General features: G+C 41.4%; 1 protein-coding gene across 2 annotated transcripts in view; it reads left to right on the top strand.

The window, feature by feature from the left end:
* LOC122804746 (probable hydrolase PNKD) overlaps positions 1-25,726 on the top strand; it is a 660,794-nt gene that overhangs the window by 553,021 nt on the left and 82,047 nt on the right. For both annotated transcript variants that reach the window (XM_044074811.1, XM_044074810.1), the window contains exon 8: positions 12,835-12,950. In XM_044074811.1, the coding sequence (XP_043930746.1) occupies positions 12,835-12,950 (116 nt within the window). The remainder of the gene's footprint in view (positions 1-12,834; positions 12,951-25,726) is intronic.

Genomic DNA, 25,726 nt, shown 5'->3' with positions numbered 1-25,726 from the left:
AGTGACTTCTCATAGCCTGAATTTGCATTTCTGAGGATTCATTTTAAGATTCACTTGACGTGCCCTTTCCAGAACTTTTCTGAGGTTTGTGTCATGCTCAACTTCACCATTACCTCCTACTAGTATGTCATCTACTACGATAGCACAGGGGTACCCAGAAAATATTTGCTCCATTGCACGCTGAAAGACTTCACTTGCAGAGTTTATCCCAAATGGCATTCTTCTAAATGGAGTACCAAAAGTAGTTAGCAACAAAGACTTCTTGCCAAGTAAAATTTGCCAAAATTAACTGTTTGCTTCTAAGGCAGAAAAAACAGTGACATTTGGCATAAGAGCAGCGACTTCTTTGAACGTATGCATTGGATGATGTCTTTTCAGACCCTTGTTCAAATCTCATGGATCTGTACATATTCTGATGTCATCTGAGGTTTTCTTATGAGCTACCACCATGGAAGATACCTATTCAGTCGTTTTTTTCTACTGGAGAAATTAAACCTTATCGCAACATTTTGTCTAACTTGGCTTTGACTCTGTCCTGGCATGGCTACTGGAACTTTTTGAGCTGGCCTGATAACTGGGCTGACATCTGGGTTTAACTTCATGGAGTACACAGCTGAAAGCGTGTCTAGTTTCTCTTCGAAAAAATCAGTATAGAAAGAAACAACAGACTGGGCAAAATTAGAATAGTGGTCTTTTAAGCTAGCAGACCCATTTTCAAAGTGTCTCTGGTGCCTAGTAATGACTGGACGTGCCTCCTGACCACACAAAATAACAAGTCCTTCTCCTAGCAGAGTAACATGAAAGCATTACTTAGCCTTCTGTTTGAATCTCTTCAGCACCATAAGCAACAAGCTTCCTACACTTTGCCAAATCAAGCCTTTCACCATGACATACTCTAGCAAACATTTCTGCTAACATAACATTGTACTTTGAGCCTGTGTCACCTTTGAGCTCTATGGATCTTCCATTTATCTGGACAGTGCAAAATACATTCTTTGCTAATAAATGTACTGCATTGCCTGTTTCACTAAGGATCGACACACCATCAACATGAAAAGTAGCACAGTCTGATCCAACGTTACAGCTTTCTAATTGATCAACTTGATGTCCTTCAAGGATGCATCTGCAGTCCTAACATATGGGTTGTCCTGCCTCAGGCAGCCCTTCGGTCGGCCGGATTCCAAAGTCTGGGTCTGGCTTCGGCTGATGTCGCACTTCACCCGACGTCATAGCTGCTGTTTATTGGGTATAAAGGCATCAGCCGACGCCATTTTCCTCAGTCTTTCTTGCCGCGCGGTGCCCGAAGCAGAAGCTGTTCGCAAGTGCCAGTCGGTCAGATCCAGAGATTTCTACTACCGAAGACTTCTAAAAAGCTAAGTACCCCGTTGGGGACTCTTTCTTGCCTCAGCCGATGTCAGACAAAGTAAATAATTGTTTAACTTGTGGGAAACAAATACCTCATAAGGATTTCCACTCTTACTGCCTTCCTTGCTTAGGCCCAGACCACGACATATCAGCTTGTCTAGCCTGTGCTTCCTTCAACCGACGGACACTTAGACGTCGGTCGGAGTTTGCAGAGGAGTTTTTTGGACCCACTTTTGCATACAAAATGCCGTCGGAGACTCCGACTACTCAATTAGCTAAAAAGCGCAAGGAAAAGGACCGACATTCGCGGCCTGCGGTTTCGGCTGAAACCACAGTTAGGCCAACCGCGAATGTCTCGGTTTCGGCTGAAACCGAGCCCCCGGTTCTTCCTTCGGCCGAAAGCATGCTTCCGATAGCCGAGGCCTCACAGAGCATGGCTGAATCTGCTACTGAATTTACTGCTACAGAAGCAGGCACCCAGGATTTATCCGACACTATTCCTTTAGACATAACTACCCCTGCACGTGGGGCTGCTAGACCGCATGCTTCCATGTCTATCAAGGCTTTCGCCAGGGCTAAGGCAGCTAAATCTTCTAAGGCCTTGCCTGCCAAAACTCCTTCCCATAGGCCTACTTCTAGTTCCCAAATACTCAGCCTGGCTGAGGATCTCATTTCTTTGATCAGAGGATCCCAACCTCACCCAGACAGGGCCTCTCAGCCCCCTCCAGACAAGAGGCCTAGGACTGAACCACCGGAACCTGTTTCTACAGATTATTCATCGGATGACTCAGACCTTTCAGACCCTCACGAAGGCCCATATTCTCCTTATGAGGATTCTGATGCAGAAGACTCCATTCCTTTTGCTTCTCCTCCTGAATAATTTTCCTTTGGGGAAACCTTGCATGCTATGAGGGAACACTTCCAATGGCAGGGCCAGGATTTTTCAGATTCAAGGAAAAGGCTAAGGACTTTTTTACACTTACCACAGCATAGGCCTTTAGCCATTCCGCCAGTACTGACAGTTGTTGATGATGCATATAATGATGCCTGCACTGCTCCTGATTCTCTTCCTCCGGCCCCTGCCAAGCCAGACAGATATTACAGGGTCCCGGTCACACACTACCATTTGTATAAGGCTCCTGTTGCAGACCCTGAAACCATTTCACAGGGCCCCAAAGGTGTGGCAGCTGCCTCTGCCAAAAACCCTCTTCCCTCTGAAAGGGAATCTAGAGCTTTAGAGAGATGGGGTAAAAAGGTTTATACTTCTGCTACTCTTTCGGCCAGGGCCTTGAATTGTCAATTTCACATGATTCAGTACCAGGAATTTTTGTTAGACCAGCTAAATAAAAAACTATCTTCTCCTGAACCTTTAGAACGCAAGTCCCTTCAGGATTTGGTACATAACTCTCAGCAGGTCAGTAACCATTTCTTAAAATGTGGCTATGATGCACTGGAGGCTTCCTTTAGATCAGCTGTGACTGGAACAGTGATTCGAAGGCATGCCTGGTTAAAAGAACAATCCTTACCAGACCATGTTAAGTCAAAACTCCTAGATGCTCCCATGGAGAAACAAAGTTTGTTTGGCTCCCCTGCACAGGAGGTTCTAAAAAAGGTGGAAGAAAAAGCAAAATCTGTCCAAACAGTCAAGGATTTCTTACAGGTCCAACCTCCGAGGTTTAGCAGAAATTGGCCTTCGAAGAATTGGTCCTTTCCAGACAACTCCAGAGCGCAGAGAGGCAGAAATAGACGCCCAAGAGGCAGAGGTCAATGTAGGGGTGCCTACAGGGGACGTCAGTGGCAGCCTACCAACCAGAGAAGTACTGCCACGGAATCAACTACAACCACTTCCACAGGGCAGACACAATGACTTGGCTCTAGTTCCGCCTACCAGGGAACAACTGGAAGCACCCTTGGGCGGAAAACTAGCCTTATTCTCCGACAACTGGCATTACATTACAGGAGACAAATGGACTTTACAAACAATAGACAAGGGCTACAGGTTTCACTTCCATACTCTACCAAAAAAGAGAGGAATGCCAAACCTACCACCAAGCCAAAAAACAGATGCTCTAAGACAAATCAACAACTTACTAAGGATGAGAGCTATAGAAGAGGTGCCACCTATGGAACAAGGTCAAGGATTTTACTCCAGGCTTTTCCTTGTACCAAGAAAAGAAAATCAATGGAGACCTATTCTAGATTTGTCCGCACTGAACACATACCTCATTGTTCCAAAATTCAAAATGCTGACCCTCCAGCAACTTCTTCCCATGCTGGGCAAGGAGTCTTGGCTGGTGACTCTAGATCTCAAGGAGGCATACCTGCACGTCCCTATACGACCAGATTGCAGAAGACACCTCAGATTTCTTGCAGGATCAGAGCATTATCAATTCTCAGCATTGCCTTTTGGCTTATCTACTACGCCCAGAGTATTCACGAAATGCCTGGCATCAGTAATTGCTCATTGCAGACTTCAGGGAATTCAGATTTACCCATACCTGGACGACTGCCTAATACAAGCGGACAACAAGGCAAAGTTAACAAAAGATTTGGAAAATGTCATACAACTGTTGCAAGCCTTGGGATACACAGTCAACATGCAAAAGTCAAGACTAGTACCATCCCAAAGGATAACATTCTTGGGTGCAGAATTAGACACATCAACTCAAATGGCTTTTCTCACAGAAGAAAAACAAAAGCAACTACCAGTCTACTTCATGACATTAACAACACAAACTCAGCTTACTGCAAGGAAAGTCCTGCAAGCCCTGGGCTACATGGCATCCTGCATAATATTGGTTCCGCATGCCAGGCTGCATATGAGAAAGCTACAATGGTATCTAAGGAATGTATGGTCTCAACACAAGCACAGTTTAGAAGCCCAGATTCCAATAATTCCATGCCTGAAGCAAGAATTCCTGTGGTGGGCTCAGGCCTGTCAGTTGAACAGAGGCTTGCCTTTCCACAAACCACATCCGAGCCAGACCATCACCACGGACGCCTCAGACCTAGGATGGGGGGCACACATGGTGGACAAGTGTATACAAGGCCTATGGACCCAAGACCAGCTGAATCTACACATAAATCTAAAGGAGATGCTGGCAGTGAAACATGCGATCCAGGCATTCAGACCACTCCTTCAACAGGGTCATCTGCTGATAAGGACGGACAATACCACAGTCATGTGGTACATCAACAAACAGGGAGGTACACACTCATATCCTCTATGCCGGATGGCAATGGACCTGTGGAATGTGGCCCTGAACCTCAACATTCAACTTCAGGCCAGATTTGTACCAGGAAAAGAAAATTCTCTAGCAGACACCTTAAGCAGAACTACCACGGATGCTCACGAATGGATACTGCATCCAGATATCTTCAAAGCCATAACAAAGAAATGGGGATTACCACAGATAGACCTGTTTGCCTCCCCACACAATCACCAATTGAAGAAATTCTGCACAAGAGCATACCACCCACTTGCTTGGAGGGTGGACTCCCTTTCCTTCAGCTGGAAAAACCTGACAGCATATGCATTTCCACCTCTTCCCTTGATGTACAAAGTTCTACTGAAGATCAGAGAGGATCAGCCAAGGGTAATTCTGATAGCTCCAGACTGGCCGAGGCAACATTGGTACCCGCTGCTGAGAAGTATGTCTCGGACACACACATGGCATCTACCTCTATGTCCCTTACTACTAACACAGGACAACTACAAGATCCTACATCCAAACTTGAAAACACTGCAGCTAGCTGCTTGGAATATTGCATAAAACAAAATAACCCAGGTTTATCTCAGAGGGTTAAGGACATTATCCTGGAGGCACGCAGACCTTCCACAAGGAAGACTTATTCAGCCAAGTGGAAAAGATACCTCATTTGGAGTGCAGCAAAGGGAGACAATGTCTCATTGGCAAACATAGCACACATCCTGGAATATTTAGCAGAGCTGTTCCACAATGGACTGTCTTACTCCTCCATTAAGATTCATGCATCAGCAATTTCAGCAGAATACAACATGGATCCTCCTGTCTTCTCTCATCCTCTACTCAGGCAGTTCTTGAGAGGAATCAAAAATGTAAAGCCTCCAAGGAAACCACCTTTACCTACATGGGATCTCAACTTTGTGCTGGAAAAGTTAACACTCCCCCTTTTGAACCAGCAGCAACAGCAGAATTACAATTCTTGTCTTGGAAAACTGCTTTCCTGCTAGCAATTACTTCAGCAAGAAGGGTATCTGAGTTACAGGCATTAATGGCAGTACAACCCTTCCTTATCTTCCATCAGGACAGAGTCTCTCTGAGAACTAACCCTACCTTTATGCCAAAAGTGGTCTCCAGAGTATCATTGAACCAAGCGATTCATTTACCTACATTCTTCCCCAACCCACAGAACAGGGGGGAAAGACTGCTACATACCTTGGATGTGCACAGGCAATTACGCTACTATCTGGACAGAACTAAGACCAGCAGAAAAACTGACCAGCTTCTGGTAGCATATACAACAGGAATGCAAGGAAAGGCAATTTCAAAACAGACAATCTCAAAATGGATAGGAAATTGCATTCGATTTTGCTACTCTTTTCATGGAAAGACAACTCCTGCTAATATCAGACCTCATTCCACAAGAGCTACAGCCACCACTACAGCTTTCCTACGAGGAGTGGCTACAGAAGCTGCTACTTGGAGCTCCGTGCATACATTTGCCAAGCATTACAATCTTCCCTTATACTCTAGATCCCAAGCAGGTTTTGCAACTGCTGTTTTGCAAGGGATCTTAACTACACCATTTTTATCTTAGTGCCTCCTCCTCCAGTTTGGCTATGGTATTCTACCCATATGTTAGGACTGCAGATGCATCCTTGAAGGACATAGTACAGTTTTGTACCTACCATAAATGTAGATGTCCGATAGGTATGCATCTGCAGTCAGGATTACCCACCCTCATTCCCCTCTGTGGTATTCCTAGGGTATTTACCCCTCTTTTAGCTAGCTGGGGGAATCTATTATGGTGTATTTGTTTGTATATATGTATATATATATATATATATATATATATATATATATATATTTCTATATTGTTTGCTCTCTACTGTTCGGAATTATTTGCATTTATCCAAATTTAGCCTTACTAGAGGGCACCTGGCATCTGGGGCAAGAAACACTGAGGAAAATGGCGTCGGCTGATGACTTTATACCCAATAAACAGCAGCTATGATGTCGGGTGAAGTGCGACATCAGCCGAAGCCAGACCCAGACTTTGGAATCCGGCCGACCGAAGGGCTGCCTGAGGCAGGACAACCCATATGTTAGGACTGCAGATGCATACCTATCGGACATCTACATTTATGGTAGGTACAAAACTGTACTTTTCTTGAAATGTTTTGTAAATCAAAAGGCACACATTCTTTTACTAAAAGGGAACGTTTTGAAATGATTGCACTTATTTGTGGTATTGTTGACCAAAAGCTAAGCACTTTTCACTTTTAGATTCATGACTTCCACCACAATTGCGACACTTAACAATGAAACTAGGTTGGGGCCCATGCTTTGAGTTTGCTGACTCACTTTTATACTTCACAGAGACTGTGCAAGCTCTGGAATTTGCTAGAAAGCTCTGGGGTTTACCAGTGAGTGTTGCAGGGGCTACTGTTGCTGCCATGGGCTTGGGGCTGTTTCTTTTAACCACATGCTGTCAACATGAGCTTTAGAAGTTTCTGGAAATATGCATTTCTCAATATTGAGCATATCTGTGTGCCTTTCTGTGAGCTTATATATCTGACAAATCTCAGTGGCCTTATTCAAAGTTAAATCACTGTCACAAAACAAAATCTTTCTCACAGCATCATCTTTAATGCCACACACAAGTCTTTCATCAACTCATCATTTAAATCAAATCTGCACACTTTAGCTTTGTTCTCAAGTTGGCTGTATATGCTGCAAAAGTTTCACCAGGCTTTTGATCTCTTGTGTAAAGTAAGTACCTTTCCATTTAATGTTTGTCTGGGGGTTGCACATTTCTCTAAATTTATGTTTTAAGCACTCAGGCTCCTCCCTTGACTCAGCCGGTACAAGAATATGATGGTTCCCCCCTCTCCTGCAAAGATAGCTGGTACATACACAAATGAACGTTCCCTTTCTATGGCCTCTGATTCAGCTAAATTAAGTAGAATACATGCCTTTGTATGGTCATCTTTATCAGAAAATGCAGCCTGTACGAAAATGTTGCACTCTTGCTCAAACACTCTCCAGTTCTCTGCAATATTAGTATCAAACACAAGTGGACCTGGTTTTCAAAAAGTATGCACAAACAGACTGAAAATATAGCCCTTGTAATTATATATGAACAAGCTTCTCTGTATGCTTGTAATAACATTCAAATGTACAGTAAACTCGTTGAAACACTGTACTTAGCGAACTATCCTCTGAAATGGCTGTACTACTGTACTGTAACATTGCCAAACATGCGAACATTTCATATGTTTCTAATAACTCGGATAGCCTTATTTAATATGAAAAATACATGCTGTGCAAAAATGCAGTCATTTCCTTTTATTTTATTCATTTTATGCAATTCATACTTTATTTCAAACATTTCCATAGTAATTCAAATATTTCCATCGATGTCAGACATTTAAATTTATTTAAATATGATTTAGAGCATTCTGAATACTTATTTGAGCAAGTTTTAACATCTGAAATTCATTTTGGACCTGTTTTTGCGAATTATACATGCAGTAGGGATGATCCACTCCTCTATATCCTTCCAACGGTAGCTAGATGCCTCTCTGATTCAAATTGAAGAAACTGGCGCTCTTTCTGGCAACAAGTCATTGTAACCATGCCTCTTCTGACACCATGTCGCTCATCCCTCTATGTACAGAAGAAGCAGGCAAGGTAGTTCATTTAGATGCACTAGAAACACATCAGGATGGATAGCAGCATCATAAAATATAAACAGACAGATTAACAGACAGATGTTGTATACATGCATGCTCACATCTCAATAGCTTACTACAAAATGGCAGTCAGGCTCGCACGTGTTCAGTATTTGTACACTTGTGCAAGCCCTTGGGTAGCTTCTTAAAGATACTTACACACACACTGATCTACAAGAGGTATGGAACTTGAGTATGGTATCTTTCAGCTGTGACAACTGCGTATGCATCTTTTCTGCCTTGTTAGAACAAATGTGGTGATTTCGAAGTGCTTCACTATAAATAACTGACGGCTTTGTGTGTCCGAAATGATTACTGCTTCTGTGCAGATACATCTGTCAGCTAGTTTCTTGTAGACACGTATGTAATGTCCCATTATGTATAGTACCGTTAGTGTCAGGGAAGTTTATACTCTTTAAGTCGAGTGCTACGGGAAGTAACTGGTCATGACAGCCACACATTCGAACGCTGTATCTTCCCCTCTTGGTAGTCATATTTTCTTTTGAGCAAAACAGCAAAGATTAAACTGATCTCCCTGTACAACTATTGTATTGTAGTTTATGATCTAATTAAATGTAAGAGCAGTCTCTCTAACCAATTATCTTTTTCTGCTAAATGAACACTAGCTGTAACGTAACATGCCAAACTCTGATTTTTATAGCATGGCATGATGCGGCCATCTTGCAGTTTCATGCTCAGTCTCGCACGTGCACGCAGCATGATGCGGCCATCTTGCAGTTTCATGCTCAGTCTCGCACATGCACACAAACAAAAACACGCAACACTGCATAGCTCTACAAAGCCTGCAGTGGCTGGAATTCCATCAGCGACTTCTACTTCCCCAACTTATCATGGCACTCTCTATCCTCCATGAAGCTTCTTACAACCCTTCCCTCACTACCCTCATCCAACCCTACACACCAAACTATCCTCTCCGTAGCTTTCAACAGCACCTACTGCAAGTCTGTAAGCCTAATAAGAATCTAGACCAACTTCTTTACAGTTACTCCATAGCTAATGCCTGGAATAATCTGCCTTTAAATGTCAGATCCATCACTAACCCCAATGCCATTAAAACAGCTCTGAAGGAATACCTCTATAAATCACGGTCCTGCCTATGGATGCACCCTACTTAACATTGCTTCCTTCCTTCTGTAATATTTTCTTCCTGTCCAACCCATCTCAGTATATCTTTCCCTCTTTACAACTAAGTCTCATATTCTCTCCCAATTCTCTTTTGTTATTTCTGCCTACAGTCTTCTGTTTGTATTTTACCCTCCTAAACTATTATCTGGCCACCTGTGTGTCCTCTAACCCCCGGTGTATATTCTCTGCCACCTGTGTGTCCTCTACCCCCCCCCCGGTGTATATTCTCTGCCACCTGTGTGTCCTCTAACCCCCGGTGTATATTCTCTGCCACCTGTGTGTCCTCTACCCCTCGGTGTAGATTCTCTGCCACTTGTGTGTCCTCTACCCCCTGGTGTAGATTCTCTGCCACCTGTGTGTCCTCTACCCCCCGATGTATATTCTCTGCCACCTGTGTGTCCTCTACCCCCCCCCCGGTGTATATTCTCTGCGACCTGTGTGTCCTCTAACCCCCGGTGTATATTCTCTGCCACCTGTGTGTCCTCTAACCCCCGGTGTATATTCTCTGCCACCTGTGTGTCCTCTACCCCCCGGTGTATATACTCTGCCACCTGTGTGTCCTCTACCCCCGGTGTATATTCTCTGCCACCTGTGTGTCCTCTACCCCCGGTGTATATTCTCTGCCACCTGTGCCCTCTACCCCCCCCCCGGTGTATATTCTCTGCCACCTGTGCCCTCTACCCCCCCGTGTCTATTCTCTGCCACCTGTGCCCTCTACCCCCCCCCGTGTATATTCTCTGCCTCTAATATTCTGCTTTTTGTTCTTCCTCCTAAAGCCTCCTCTTTCTTATGTCCTCTCAAGATATTTTCCCTGTCTCAGTGTATGTACAAAACTCACTGTACTTCATTAAGAATGTATATGTTGACCACGTATTCTTAATCTTGTTAATGCCTTCTCTGATATTTTGCACTTTGTTCTATGTACATTTTTTTGAGACACTCTGGTCAATTGTATATTGTACATTGTAATTTAACTCTGTTTTTTCAGTTTCTCTTGGAGCTTTTCTCCTCAGGTCTCTGCTGAAAAAGGGCTATTTTGCCCAGTCAGACTAACCCGGTCAACAAAGGTCAAATAAAATAAATAAATAAATACACTCAGTGTCTGTCTCTGAGGTGCAGTCATCTGAGATACCCAAGCCATACTGTTCAACTGTCCAGATTTTTGTCTCCTATTTCCAGATTTTTGCATCTTAATTTTTGGTCTGTTCCTCATAAAATTTGTGATTTTCTGGCAAATCACTGAGGACTGAAATAGCTAAACAATGACCTACATTTGAGTTTTAGACTTCATATCCTTCAGAAAATGCATGCTAAAGCAAATCCTGTTATTTAACAACTTTCTAAGTTTATAAAAGCAATATTTAAAATCTGTCTTTATTTTTGGACCTTCGTCCCCGCCATTATTTTAGGCCTTGTCCAGATTTCTTGCACAAAGAGGTTGAGAGGTATGATCTTAACTGCACATATTTCTTTCCACACTTACTTTCCTCAAATTTCCCTTTTTTAAACCACTTGGAAATAAATTATGTACTTTCCTTTCTAGGCACAAGTGGATATTTAAGCACTGTATCTAACTTAATAACTCTTGACAAAGGGCTCATGCCAGCTCGAGAAGGCATTATCTATCCTGTGAGTTCCAGCGTCTTTGTGTTTTATGTTTAAGTGGCAGAGGAATGGGCCAGATCCCTTCATGTGGGGGAGATTCAAGGTTGAACCTCCAATACAATAGCTGTTGGAGCAGCAAATTTTGAAACTGACTTTTATTTTGAATGAAGAGTTCCAATTTATTCCATGAATATTCAGGGCCAACAATTTTGGGCCTTGCACTTGTAGTTGTTGTTGTTGTTTGTCTTTCGGCTTTTCCCGGTTAGGGGTCGCCATAGCGGAACTCCGGTCCGCTAATGATTGGCAGTTGTTTTTTTTATGGTGTCGAGTTGCCAGCCCGACCCCCAACCTTCAACGAAGGCACGCCCACTCGACCGTGGGGAGGACATGCAGACTATACACAGAAGGCACTCCCAACCCAAGCAGAGAATCGAACAGGAGAACCTCTTGCTGTGAGGCAACAACGCTACCGCTGCACCACCGTGGATCTAATTTCCAGTAAGTGGATGTTGAAATCTTAGCAGGAGTAATTTGTATAGTTTTATTTAAAAAAATGGTCTTGCCATTTTTGAATACTTTGTTATTCCATAATATCCAAATGGAACACTCTCCCCACTCTATTACCAGCCTACCCTCATCCCATCACTTCAAAGCCGAACTAAAAGTCACTGGTTATGTCCTTGCACCAATCCAGTCTAGACTCGCTTTCATTCCTCTCCTCACCTCCTCTCCTCCCCTCCCTTAGCCATCCTGCCTCCCAAAATCAGATCGTTATATCTCCTCCACCCTTTTTTCGTCTCCCTCTTTTTCCTCCAACCTTCCTGCTTGCAGCACCATATGATCTCTGTCAGCTATATGTTCTGTTAGGGTACTTAGCTATAACTGCCAATTTAAACAGTTTAGAAAGTGTAATTGTTTGTTCTTATCATTTATCTAAACATAATTATCAACATATTATAATCCTGAGCATTCCATGTCATCTTGTGTTTACAATGTCACCTCTAAATGTATTCTTACTTTTTATATGTTTTGTTACTTTTTATGTATCCCAGTTTGTTCTTCATACATTCCTGCTGTTCATGTTTGCTACAGATTTTATTTGCTTTGTATTTGTTACTTGTTTTGCTTGTGTGGAGCTTTCTCCCTGGGCCTATGCTGAAAATGGACCTGTGTCCAGTCGGAATTTCCTGATAAATAAATAAATTAGTTCTGAATGGCTTTTATTTGTCATTACAAGTTGTTATTAATGATTGACTTGTTTTTTGCATTTCTTTTGCAGTATTAGCTTGGCTGAGTTGCTTTGTGTTGTAGCTTATGACTTTATTGGCTGGCTTTTATATGATCAAACTTTTGTATGTTATGTTGTTATTGTGGATGTCACTGCTCATGTAACAGTATAGTGCTATGCATTGCCGTAGAGACGAATCTTGATTGTCAAAATCAAGCAGTCGAACCCTGTAGTTGATAAGCATAAGAAGGAGTTAGCTTTGCCCCTTTCAACTGCATGTCTTTGGGGTGCAGAGAGATCCTGTGGGTAACACCAGGCTTATGGGGAAAATGTGGCCTGTGAGCAATATAACATTCTTTGGCAGATAATTAAATTTCTATAGTGGCCCAGGTACTTTTCTCATTCCCCTTAGACACTTAATTTTTTTTTGTTTTGTTTGGAGTTTTGGCCAGTGGTGTCAGTTTTTCACTCATTTTCAACTCCCAAGCGTTGATCAGGATAAATTCCTGCCAATTTAAGGTGTAATTAGCGTTGTGCTCTTTTTTAACTTTAGGTCATGAATACGCGGAGGAGAACCTCTTGTTTGCCACAACCATCGAACCACAGAATGCAGCTCGAGAGACAAAACTACAGCAAGTTCTAGAACAGAGACAGCAGAAACTCTGCACGGTAAGACACCTCATCTCTTGTCAAAGTTCAGGGAACATTAAAACAGAGGTTCGTCTTTTTGTTTTTCCCCCTGATCCACATATGACCATCTGGCCTCCCCCCGCTACCCCTGATTGACAAGTTCATTCCACGTGCTAGGAACTGGAGTGGGAGCCCCATTTATGCTGACGGGAAGAACTTGAGGAAACCTTTGGTGCTGCCTCCTCCAACAGGGCACATCATTGATTACTTAAAACATCCTTCAAAACAAAGATAAGACAGGTTAGTCTAGTCCGTAGTTACTGGTACATCCTTGGGAATAGACAGGCTTGATGTATGATATATCTGTAAATTTTCAGAAAACAGTAAAATTGTACTTTCATATTTGGAGACCGTATTCCTGCATGCAAGTTGTGCAGATTACAGTTGCTGGACTTCATTGCTCCCTCCACAGCTGTAAGGCTATTGAGGAGGGAGTCACATCAGTCATTTTGGTCAGTAACTGTTTTTGAATTTAGATAGTAATAAAAGTCATGCATAGCTGTTTGCCCGGGCAGTTGATGTCATGTATTCTCATCCTAATGGATGCTGCCTTTGTGGGACTAATATGTGAAAAGCAGGTGCTAATTGCAGTTTGAAAATGCGCTCTTCATATAGAATGGGATTTGGGCATGTGGTTTAACTAAATATATTGTATGCAAACCATGGCATGCAGCTTAAACTTAAAAAAAGTAATAATAATTGTGTAATGAGATGTGCTACCATAAATGGGACAACATTGCCTAGTTTTTTAAGTCATTTATTTTGTTAAATAGTCTGTATTTTGAATGCATGGTTAACACTGTTTTGTTTCTTAAACCTGTCAGTTTCAGGAGCCTTTTCTCAGTTGTAAAGGTATGCTGCACTTTTCATGGTCAGGGACTGTGGCTGCACTTGGCTGATGGGGGCCTGCATTCTGCAGACTGGCATACATTTCTAAAAAAATTTAAGCACATCCCTTGTTTAGACCCATTGTGTTTCTGCTGTGAGGCCACATTTAGATGCAAAGTTAACTTTCGGCTGAGAAGTAATTTCTCCAAAATGTAGGTTTTCAAAAACATTGTTGTCCTCTTCACTAAAACGATTCATAACACAAACCACTGAGGTACGCTTACCAAGAGCCATAAATAATGGGGGGACAACGACCCAAAAATAGAGACAACTTTTAAATGTTGCTGTTAAAAACTTAAAATTGATAGCATAACAAGTTTTCTATTAGCATGAATTTTCTGAAGGGTATGAAGTCTGAAACTCAAATACCCGTCATTATTTTATTATTTTCTGACTGCAGACGTCAATAACTTCCAGTCATTTGCCAGAAAACCAAAAATGTATGAGGAACAGGCCAAAAATATGAGGCAAAAATCTGCACATTCAGCGAAAATCTGGACAGTTGAGAGGTATGGTACCAAGGCCACAAACCTGCAACTTGTAGTGCATTCCAAACATCTGTGGGAAATCGGACAGGATCATGCTGTCTCGTTTCTTTAGTTTATTTTATTCCAGAAGACTTCGGAAGTTGTCAGAGAGGTAGCTGGTGTTAGACACTGACATTACAAATTAGTGGAGCACAGGTTCGTATTATGATGGTATCCTGTTAGCAGGAAGTCACCATTATCTTATTGTTTTTTGGCCAGAGTACCTGGCTGAACTGTAAAGGATGCATGGGCCAGTGGAGGTGCGTTCAGAGCTCTATCCAAAAGGAAAAAAGATTAAAGCATCCAAAACAGTAACTGGTGATTTTATTAGCACTGTAGGCCACAGTTTGCTCTCCAACTTACTTTGTGTTGTAAATGTCAGGAACAAAACTACAGAGTAAATAAACAGAAGAAAAATAACAAAGTTTGGAACCAAATCAAAATGGTAACTGTATCAGAAAAAAAATGGTATCAACAGCACACTACATGCATACATACATACATACATACATACATGCATGCATAAATAAATAAACGCAGCATAGTAACAAAGCAAAACTCCCAATTCGTATATAACGCAATAATAAAGTTAAGCATTTCTGTTAGAGAAAGAAATTAGTACTTGATATCATCATGTTTTCGGTAATACATCGTAAAGAAAAGTTCTTATGACTGGTGTCACCTAGATGTCAAAGGGAATAAATATAGGCACTACGTATGGTCTGTATAAATAAACCTTGCCATTATTCATGAATAAATGAATGCCACGATAGTGCGAAAATATGGTAAAGGCTTGTAACGAAGATAAAGAAGTAATAAAATATATATCGTGTGCTGCTGTACATGTAAAAATGAGTACAGCCAAGTTCAAGAAATAAAATTCATAGTATATACTGCTGTCATTGTAAAAGAGGAATATTACAAAACATTATTCAAGCTGGGGGGAGTCTCTCAGGTAAACTGTCCTAAGCCTTTCTTTATAATTTAAAATTTCATGTTTTCAGATAAGGATGAAGTTGCAACCGTATCAGTCCCAGTAAAGGAGTACGGGGCTGTGGGGGGGGAGTCATCTGTGCATGTAAAGTATAGTTTCCTGTTGTACACCTGAGATCACTCAGAGTTATCACAATCCACCATTTCCAAGGACAAGATGTCTGCCCACATAAGATGCCCCACAAGTGCATATGGCTATGTAAATAGTCCGTTAAGCTGAGACATACTAATCAGATGTCTAATGTCATATGTTCTGAGTGTATTAATAGTGGTGAATTTTTTTATTTTACCAGTATGTTTACAATACGTACATGTTGCCAAGCGAAACAACCCCTGGGGTGATAACTGGAATGAGAAAATGAGAAAAATATCACCCAAAGAAGACAGTGGCTTGTATTCAAATAGACATTGGCCTGTGGACTTACTTGCAGAGTTAGTTATTTTAAGGGTATTTAGAATCATATTGTGGTAAAATTGGTCATCTCTCTATACATGTTAGTAATACTTATTCATGACCTCTTTAAAACTTATTTGTTCCAAAAGTAGTAATTCATGTATTTCTTATTGTTTATAGGTTCATAGTTAAGTACTAAGCTAACTGCCCTTGCGAGCCATTTTAAGCCTAGTCAGTTATGACTTGTGAGACTCAAACCCTGCAACTTGTGTTTTTAAGGCAAACACCTTAGCCATTAAGCCACCCTCCCAACCCTTGTGGTTAGTCTGAACTCTGATATGGTATGTCCCTGTCTGTTCCTTGGATGTTTTGGTGATCAAGTCAAATGCCTGGTTACTGTCAGAGTCGATGTAACCCCTTTGTTTGAACCTGTCTTTTAGCTTCTCTGTTACAAACATCTGGAGAATTACAAATTCTCCAGAGTCTTAGAAATTGTGACCTAAGAATGTTTTTGGTAATGGATCGGAGTGACAGCTGTTTACAGACAGGAGGGACCAAAAGGTTGTCCATAAGGAGTGATATTTACTGTACCTTCAAATAATTTTGTAATACAGTAGAGAGTCAATTATCCAGAACATTTGTCTGAACTCAGCCTTCCAAAGTTTTCAGTTAAGAAAAATAAAGTGGGAATATGTAAACATTGCACTTTTGCTTGTGCATGTTTTTTGAGGTTGTAGCCCGTTTGTGTGTAAAAAAATATTCTTTATTGTTTACTGGAATCACTGAATGTTTGAAAAGTGTATTTCCTGCGTGCAGAAAAAACATGATTTTTAGGGAAGTTTTTTAACCGGTTCAGTGTATGTTTGATTATGTGAACAGTTTGATTATCCGAACTACCCTAGGTCCCAATTATTTTGTATAATAGACTCTCTACTGTAGTAACTCCAGCTTTATTCAGTCTCATACCGCTTGCTCAGAGGTTACCTGTGCCTGACATATAAGGCCATGTCAAACCCAGATTTGATGAATATGCTTCACCTCAAAAAATCTAGATCCCTCAGAACCACAAGGGCGGGAGACTTAAACCTTGACACGGTTATAAATAGAACGTGCTGGAGGGACAGATTCATCACCCAGAGACTCCCTATGCTGTGGAACAAAATCCCGGTACATGTGAGGCAGAGCACCTCGCTGGCCTTGTTCAAGAGGAATCTTGACCAATGGATGGGAGATCGCAGATATACCCCAGGGATTACTTCAGTGTCACTGCTTGACAGAGGCACAGAAAAATGATAGGCATAGTTTTTATTCAAACTAAAGGGGTGGCGAAAGCCACATAACTATGGGCTAGGCTTATAAATGCCCTTGGGCAGATAGCCTAGTATGAACCTATGAACCTATGAACATCTAAGAAAGTGTCAAGAAGTAAATCAAAAGTCACGGTGAAGCAAAGAGCAAACTTATTACTATTTAAAAAAGTTACATTTTTTTTAATTCAGGCGAGGTACCCTTCAGATGTGACAGTAATCATCCGGGTAGATGCACCACATTTCAATACTGTCATAAAAAGGATTACTGTAGTGGTCATAAATGTACTATTTCTCATGGTAACCCGTAAAAAGATATGGACAGAAGGAGCAAAAATGGCACCCCCTCTCCTAGCTGTACACTATACCTACAAGTAACATTGATGTCTTTGGTAAGCAACACTCTCAGTCAGCAGTTTCTATAATAACTACAGAAGAAATTTATTGAACTCTGAAGTGTATAGGCCAGACATTTTCAGACAGTATTGTAACCCTGTTACACCATGAAGGTGAGGTATTCTAGTATAAAACGGCTTTGACATGTAGAGTATACATGTACCACCATTGTTTTTGGGGTTTTTTGAGTGTAATAAACAATATTTCTATAAAGAATTCCTTGTGCATTGTATACTCGCAGATTAATGTTACTTGCAATTATTTTTAGTCAAGTTCTTTCTCATGTATGTTCCTGTAATAGTTAGGTTTTTGTGTCTGAGAAGGTATTTTTCTACCTATGCAGCCTTCGGCATCTTATGGCACCTATGCCTGCTAAAGACCCCCCCTCAAAGTGACCCCTCTTACCTTGGTAACATCTCCTTGGTGAGTATGGTGACCTGCATTCAAAGGGAGTCTGATTTTAGCTGCCAAAGACAAATGTAGAGGTGAATGTCATAGAGAAAGCAAAGAGCAAATTGTGTCCCTACCCAGTGAACCCGGAGCTGCAGGATTCTCTGTTATTGCAAGATCAGTAACTGCGAGTCCTGCAGCTATTAAAATTTTAATTCAGAATTTCATCAGTTACCCTGAGAGGCTCATGTCCTGTAAACATCCAAGTAGACCGTTTTCCAAGGTTATTAAAGTAAGTGAGGCACATGATGACACCATTACAAATGGCAGGACTCTCCTCTTTCTTGATGCTGCTACCCATTAGGCAGTCTGCGTATCACCACTGGAAGCCATAAGTGTTTCAGACTCTGGCCGTCTTCTCTACAGGAAGTTAGAAGGGCTGTTAAGTGTTCACGTTCTTTATTCTTAATCTGCTCTCACTTAATACAGCTGTTATCAAACTCATGTCACTAGCTGGCATCTTAGCCAGAAATAACCTGCAGTACTAATATCATGGGCTATATTTTGGCTTGTTGTTACATGGGTTCTTAGGTAAATATTAGGCTAACTGTCATGAAGGGCCATTTTAAGCCAAGCCAATAACCCAAGGTCAGAATCAAACCCTAAACCCTTCATCTGTAAGATGATGACCTAACCATTATGCCACACCCCCACCCCACCTCACCACATATTACAGTGATAATTCTCCCTTAAAATGACTTCTACAATCTCTTTCATCAAGTTCACCCATTTTAAGCACATTTTACATAAATCCATGTATTTGAAAATACAAAGAGCACAGCTTACAGTTTTGGACCCATTAAATCCTTATTTAAAAAAAAATAGCTTTGCACAGAGAATTTCTGGAGTGGTATTCTCAACAATACAGCAGATGGTAGAAACTGAGACTTAGAAAACTTGTTTAAAAATGAACAGGGTACAAACAACAGTGGGAAACAAGAATCTCAAAACAAGATGTACTTTAATTTGATTAAACACTTCTGTACTAAAGATGCAGATTTTATTTAAATGTGTGATCGTTAACCAGGTGGATCAAATAAAGTGAGGTTAAAAATGAGCTTTTTCATTTGCAGTCGTAAGGACAAAGATACTAATCTAAACGCAGTAAAGCACCAACTGAAGTCATTTAAATCAAGTGCTTCTGTATAAGAGAGGGATGTCACTGATGGTCACACTTACCAGTACTGTAATCAGTGTTACATGTATTGTATTATTATTATTATTATTATTATTATTATTATTATTATTATTATTTTTATTATTATTATTGTTATTGTTATTGTATTGTATTATTATTAGTGTATTGTAAGATTCAGGCCTAGCAGAGTAGATAAACTGGGAAAGTGACAAGACAGAAACTGTAATACTTTACCAGTCCCAGAAAACACAAAGCTTCAAACATGGAAACCAGGAGCATTGCTGTAATCTGTCATGTGCTGCAATTAGTTTGTGCAGTTTCTTTTTTATTCTCTTATCATTCATGCGTAAGAGCTAAATCAACCTGATACCTGATGACTACTACAACTGATTGACCTTTGTTGAGAGGTTTCCTTCCGATCAGTATTAGAGCTAAGTAAGTAGACCCAGATGGTCCAATCAGTCCTTGAATTATCAGATTCCCAGCCATGATTTTTAGCGTGCAGTCTTTATCCATTGTAACGGACACTTGACCTAATCAAAGGACGACATTCCCAGTGTGACATTAATTGCAAACATGCCTAATACCTACATAAATCTCGAAAGGCTTCAGTACCGCAGAATGATGTAAACAACTTTAAATCTTTTTTTTTTTTTTTTAGATTACAGAAAAGAGACCATAGGGACCTGGGATTAACTAGTGAAAATTAACAAAGGAACCAAGATATTAGGAACAAATAACAAAGGAGGGAAAGCTAATATATTGCAATGAGGCCGAGCAGAAGTTTGGCCTGCGTGTAGGTTAGAGACTGCCTTTCATACCAGACACTGATAATCGTGCCACCTTACCACCTTAAAGACCAGATACGGTAGAGTTTTGGGTTAGTGAAGAACAGAAATGGCTACTAAAAAGGGATAATTGTAAAGTGCTGCATTATAACTATAACAATCGATCGGTGCAGGATGGAATAGATTAGGAAGCAAGACTGGAAAGGCAGTTTACCATGGAACAATGGAAGGCGATCTGTATGGCTGTCAAGTATGTAACAAAGTCCAAAAGGTTTAGGATCTTTTCTTGGAAGTCATAGATATTTTTATACCACAATCAGACTTCAAAGAATTTTTTCCTTAGGTAGACAGCAAAACAGAAATGGAACCTAAATACAGGTTTATATAATATAAAATATATATGAAACCTAAATATAGATGTATGTAATATATAAAAAAAATACACACACACACACGTGTGTGTCTGTTTGTGTGTGTATGTATGTATATATATATATATATATATATATATATATATATATATGTGTGTGTGTGTGTGTGTGTGTGTGTGTGTGTATATATATATATAGATATAGATATAGATATATATATATATAGATATAGAGATATATATATATATATATATATATATATATATATATATAGATATGTATGTGTGTGTGTGTGTGTGTAATGTATAAAGGTCTACAAGTCTTACCTCTGGATACGTACCCAGGGAGTGGCGCACTGCAACTGTGGTCCCACTTCACAAAGGCGGTGCCTCCACCGACCCTGGAAATTACCGGCCCATTAGCTTGACAAGCCTTATCTGCAAAGCCATGGAGAGGATCATAATGGACCTCATAAATAAAGACATAGGGAATTTGCAGACTTTGGATCCATCCCAGTTTGGCTTTGTCAAAGGCAGATCATGCCTTCTAAACTTGGTTGACTTTTTCGAAACAGTCACCAAAGCCATTGATGAGGGAAAGGCAGTCCATACAGCCTACCTCGATCTGGCGAAGGCCTTTGATACAATACCCCACTCGGGTATCATTGAAAAACTCATCAGCTTAAATGTTAACCCATACATCACAAGATGGGTTGCAAACTGGCTGAGTGACAGAACCCACAGGGTCAGAGTTGCTGGCGCCATGTCAGACTCAAAGCCTGTCACAAGTGGTGTACCACAGGGCTCAGTCCTGGGCCCACTCTTGTTTGGCATCTACTTTTCGAAGTACAAGCAAACACAGAAGGGTTATGGCTGACAAAGTTTGCAGATGACTGCAAACTGGGCCATAGTAGAATACACATCTGACACAGATATCCTTCAGAAGGGTCTCACAGAAACGGATAACTGGTGCCAGAGCCATGGCCTAAAGTTAAATGCCAAAAATGCATAGTCATACCCTTCGGGAAAAACAAGGTTACCCCTAGCTACCAAATAGGTGGCAATCCACTGAGTACAGAAGAAGTTATCAGGGACCTGGGGACCCAGGTTGATAGTAGTCTGTCATTCGACACCCATGTAGCTAAAGTAGTTAGGAAGACCTTCTACATTGCCCACCTTATCATGAAGGGATTCTCATCTAGATCAAGGGAGGTCATAGTCTCCCTATACTCATCACTCATCAGACCAATGATTGAGTACAATGCCCCATTCGGAATGTATCTGACCCGACACTTGCAGCAGCTGGAGAGGCCACAAAAGTTCCTCACCAAAAGGATAAAGGGTCTCAAACATCTGTCCTATGCTGCCCGACTGAAAGAACTCCAGCTCTATTCAGTCGCCACCGCTTGCTCAGAGGTGACCTTTGCCTAACATACAAGGCCATGTCAAACCCAGATTTGATGAATATGCTTCACCTCAAAAAATCTAGATCCGTCAGAGCCACAAGGGCGGGAGACTTAAACCTCGACACGGCTATTAATAGGACGTGCTGGAGGGATAGATTCATCACCCAAAGACTCCCTGTGCTGTGGAATAAAATCCCGGTATATGTGAGGCAGAGCACCTCGCTGGCCTTGTTCAAGAGAAATCTTGACCAATGGATGGGAGATCGCAGATGTACCCCAGGGATTACCTCAGTGTCACTGCTCAACAGAGGCACAGCAAAATAATGGGTATAGTTCCCCATACTAAAGGGGTGGCGTAAGCCACAAAACTATGGGCTAGGCTTGTAAATGCCCTCGGGCAGATAGCCTAGTATGAACCTATGAACCTATGAACCTAAGTGTTTGAAAACCACTGTCTCAAAGTCAGGGACTCCAGTGTCTTGTAGTCTGCCCCTCAAGATGAACTCTTATGAGTTCGGGAAAGCAGATGCTGTGCTTTACTTGAATGCATAAATAGAGTTTGAGCAACGTAAATTGGCACCCATGGGGAGGGAGCAGGGTGATTTGGGGGTTTGTTAGTGGTAGGGTGATTTTAGTCTTAGGGAGTGTGATGGGAGTTCAAAGTTTTGAAAAATTTATATTTTAATGATTCAGATGCTGATATCAAGCGTAATCATTACTGTACCAGAAGTTTAATTTTTTTTTGTTTTGTTAACTACAGTTAAGGTTGGACAGCTACATTTCTTCAGTACTAGGTTACATGTAGATATATCGGTGTACAAACATTGAATACTCTCATGAACATAAATACAAAGAGAGATCATTTTAGAATTAATCTAAAATTATCACAAATAAAAAAAAAACAGAACAATTTTTTGCAGGGAACAAGCCCCTCTGCACCTCTTGATAATCATTCACACCAACTCTGAGATTTCACAACAGTGATGTAAGGGCAGATTCTCTTAATGTGCTGCAAAGCAATCTCATATAATATGCTGCCAGCAAAAACTCCAGTCAAATGAATGATCACTGACATGAGCGTTCATTCTAATGACACATAATCATATATATGTATATACATATTTATTTATCTTTTGTTGACCGGTCGACTCATTGTGTAGTATATGCATGTCTCCTATTTCCTAACTCAGTGACGTCTGAGAAACAGGAGTGACTATCATGGAAGATGTTGGTAGTACAGAATGGGAGAAGGAGTTTTGCATAGAAGATATGGACAACTGGTCTCAAAGAAATTTGCGGAAAGTGAAAACTGTGTGGATTTAGGGCTGGTAAAATGTTTAAGGTGTTTGCCTTACAGACACAAGGAAAAAGGTTTGATTCTCACCTTTGAGAGAAATTGGCTTGGCTTGAAATGGCCCACAATGGCAGGCAGTCTAGTACTTGCAATTATGAACCTATAAGTGGCAGAAATTAAAATTATTAGTCTGTCAGTTGTGGTTAAGGTAGAAACAGATCTAATTTGTTCAGTGGGTATAAAACTTTTGAGACCGGAAAAAGGGAACAATTCGAATAGTATGATAGGAGGTTACTAGATTAGTAGCCCTACAGCCTTTTTAAGCCTATCCATTCATTCCTCAACTTCCCGTTTATCAGTGCCCACAGACTAGAAAGGCTTTGGTATATCATCATCCCCCTTTTTCCCATTTAGGTTGGAGTGCAGTGTCAGCTGTTGCCATCTCTTTCTGCTCAATGCCACTTTCCTGCCTTCTTCAGCACTCAAGCCGGACTTACAGAACCCGTCCACCTCTTTGGTGGACGTCCTCATTTCCTTTTGCCTTCTTCCAGTCTCTCCCAAATATTCTTCACCAAATTATCTTCTGCTTTTCTGCCCAAACTCCTGTAATCTGTTCTGTTTGACCTTTTCTGCAGTTGAAGCTACTCTGACTTCTGCTCTTATATCCTCATTTCTTTGTCTGTCCCACAGTGTGCATCCTACCACCCATCTCAGGCACTTTACCTCCATCACCTCTAGCTTCCTCAGCTGTTCTGCCTTTACTGCCTAGGTTTTTGTGCCATATAGTAGATACTGGTCACACTACTGTTTTGTACACCTTGCTTTTCAGATTCTTCAGCATCTACCACTGTTAGAGCTCCTCTAGCAATTAATATAAACCCTGATGTTCATCGTGTTTCACTGTTGCAGTTATTACACTTGGGTTATCCTGCTGACAGGCTACCCACAGTCGCCCTGAATTCCAAAGTCTTGGTCCGGCGTCTGTTGCTGTTGCCTCTTCCCTGACGTCAGTGCGCCAGGGGTATAAAAGATGCAGCCAACGCCATTTTCTTCAGTCTTTCTTGCCACGCGGTGCCCGAAGCAAAAGCAGTTTGCAAGTGCCAGTCGGCCGACTCCTGACATTTTCAAATCGAATTTCAAATCTGAAGTCTTAAATAAAGCTAAGTACCCCGTTGGGGAAACTTTTTTCTTGCTCCAGACCGATGTCAGAAAAAGTTAACAATTGTATTTCTTGTGGGAAGCAAATACCTCATAAGGATTTTCATTCTTACTGTATTCCTTGCCTAGGCCCAGACCACGACGTTGCTAGCTGTCGGTTTTGTGCTAAATTTAACCAACACACTTTTAGGCATCGGTACGATTTTGCCTTCCATTACTTTGGCCAAAGATTTAATTATATAATGCCGTCGGAACAGCTGACGACCGGAGTTTATAAAAAAAACGCAAGGAAAAGGACAGGCATCCGAGGTCCAAAACTGATGACAAGGCCTCCGCTAGGCCAGTCGCCAGTTCACCGGTTCTCAGTGAGGTGCTTTAGCAGCCCATGACGCCCGCTACCTCAGAGCCACAGGCTGCTTCCGACTCCCACGTGGAGCCGATTAGGCCCCTGGATACTCAAGGTATTGGACACTCGGAAACTATTCCCTCAGATGGGTATAGAGCCGCTGAGCAGGCATCGGATTTTGAGGATGTTTTCAGACCTACACAGTTATATGTCAAGCAAACCTCCGCTTCAAAGACTAAAACAGCTCTAAAGACAAAGAAACAAGTACAGCATTCTCCTGGACAGACTTCCATGCCTAAGAAACAGATGCTTAAAATGGCCAAAGACCTAATTACTTTGATCAGGGGTTCCCATCCCCCTCCTAATAAGAGGCCTAGACAAGAGACAGAATATGACTCTTCTGATCAGGTTTCCATTTCCTCTGACTCCTCCTCTGAACAGGGATACTCTCTTCCTCACTGTGAGGATTCTGATGCTGAAGAATCTATTCCTTCAGCCTCTCCTACTGAGGATTATTCTTTTGGGGAAACCCTGCATACCATGAGGGAGCATTTTCACGGGGCGAGCCAAGATTACTCAGAATCTAAGAAAATATTCAGAGACTTTCTTTTACTACATCAGCACAGACCTCTTGCTATTCCACCTGTTCTAGACATTGTAGATGATGTATTTTCAGAGTGCGGCCTGTCTCCTGACTCTTTTTACCCCCTGCACCTGTTAAGCCAGACAGATACTACAGGGTTCCAGATTCTCATAAATTTCTATATAAAAACCCTGCTGCTGACCCAGAAACTATATCTCAGGGTCCCAAAGGGGTCAAGGCTTCCACTGCAAAAAACCCTGCCCCCTCTGACAGGGATTCTAGGGCATTGGACAGACAGGGAAAAAAAGATTACACTTCTGCTACCTTGGCTGTAAGGGCTTTAAATTGTCAGTTTCATATGTTTAAATATCAGCAATACTTAATATCACTGCTAAAACAGAAAATGATGACAAATTCTGAATGTTCTGATAACAAGGAAATGCAGGATTTATTGCATGCAGCTGAACAAGTGGGAAAGCATGCTTTGCAATGTGGCTATGATTCACTGGAGGCCTCGTGCAGGGCTGCTGTTACAGGTTCTGTCATTAGAAGGCATGCTTGGTTAAAGGAAAATAATCTGCCTGATCATGTTAAAGCAAAATTGTTGGATGCTCCAGTACAGCATGATACTTTGTTTGGTGTGAAGGCAGAAGAGGTGTTGATGAAAATGGAGGATAAGGCTAAATCTATGCAGACAGTAAAAGATTTCTTACAGGT

This window comes from Protopterus annectens, chromosome 6.part0 (assembly GCF_019279795.1).
Source record: "Protopterus annectens isolate FY-2018-M chromosome 6.part0, PAN1.0, whole genome shotgun sequence".
NCBI lineage: Eukaryota > Metazoa > Chordata > Ceratodontiformes > Protopteridae > Protopterus > Protopterus annectens.
Note: the sequence above shows the minus strand (reverse complement) of the source record. Positions and strands in the feature narration are given on the sequence as shown.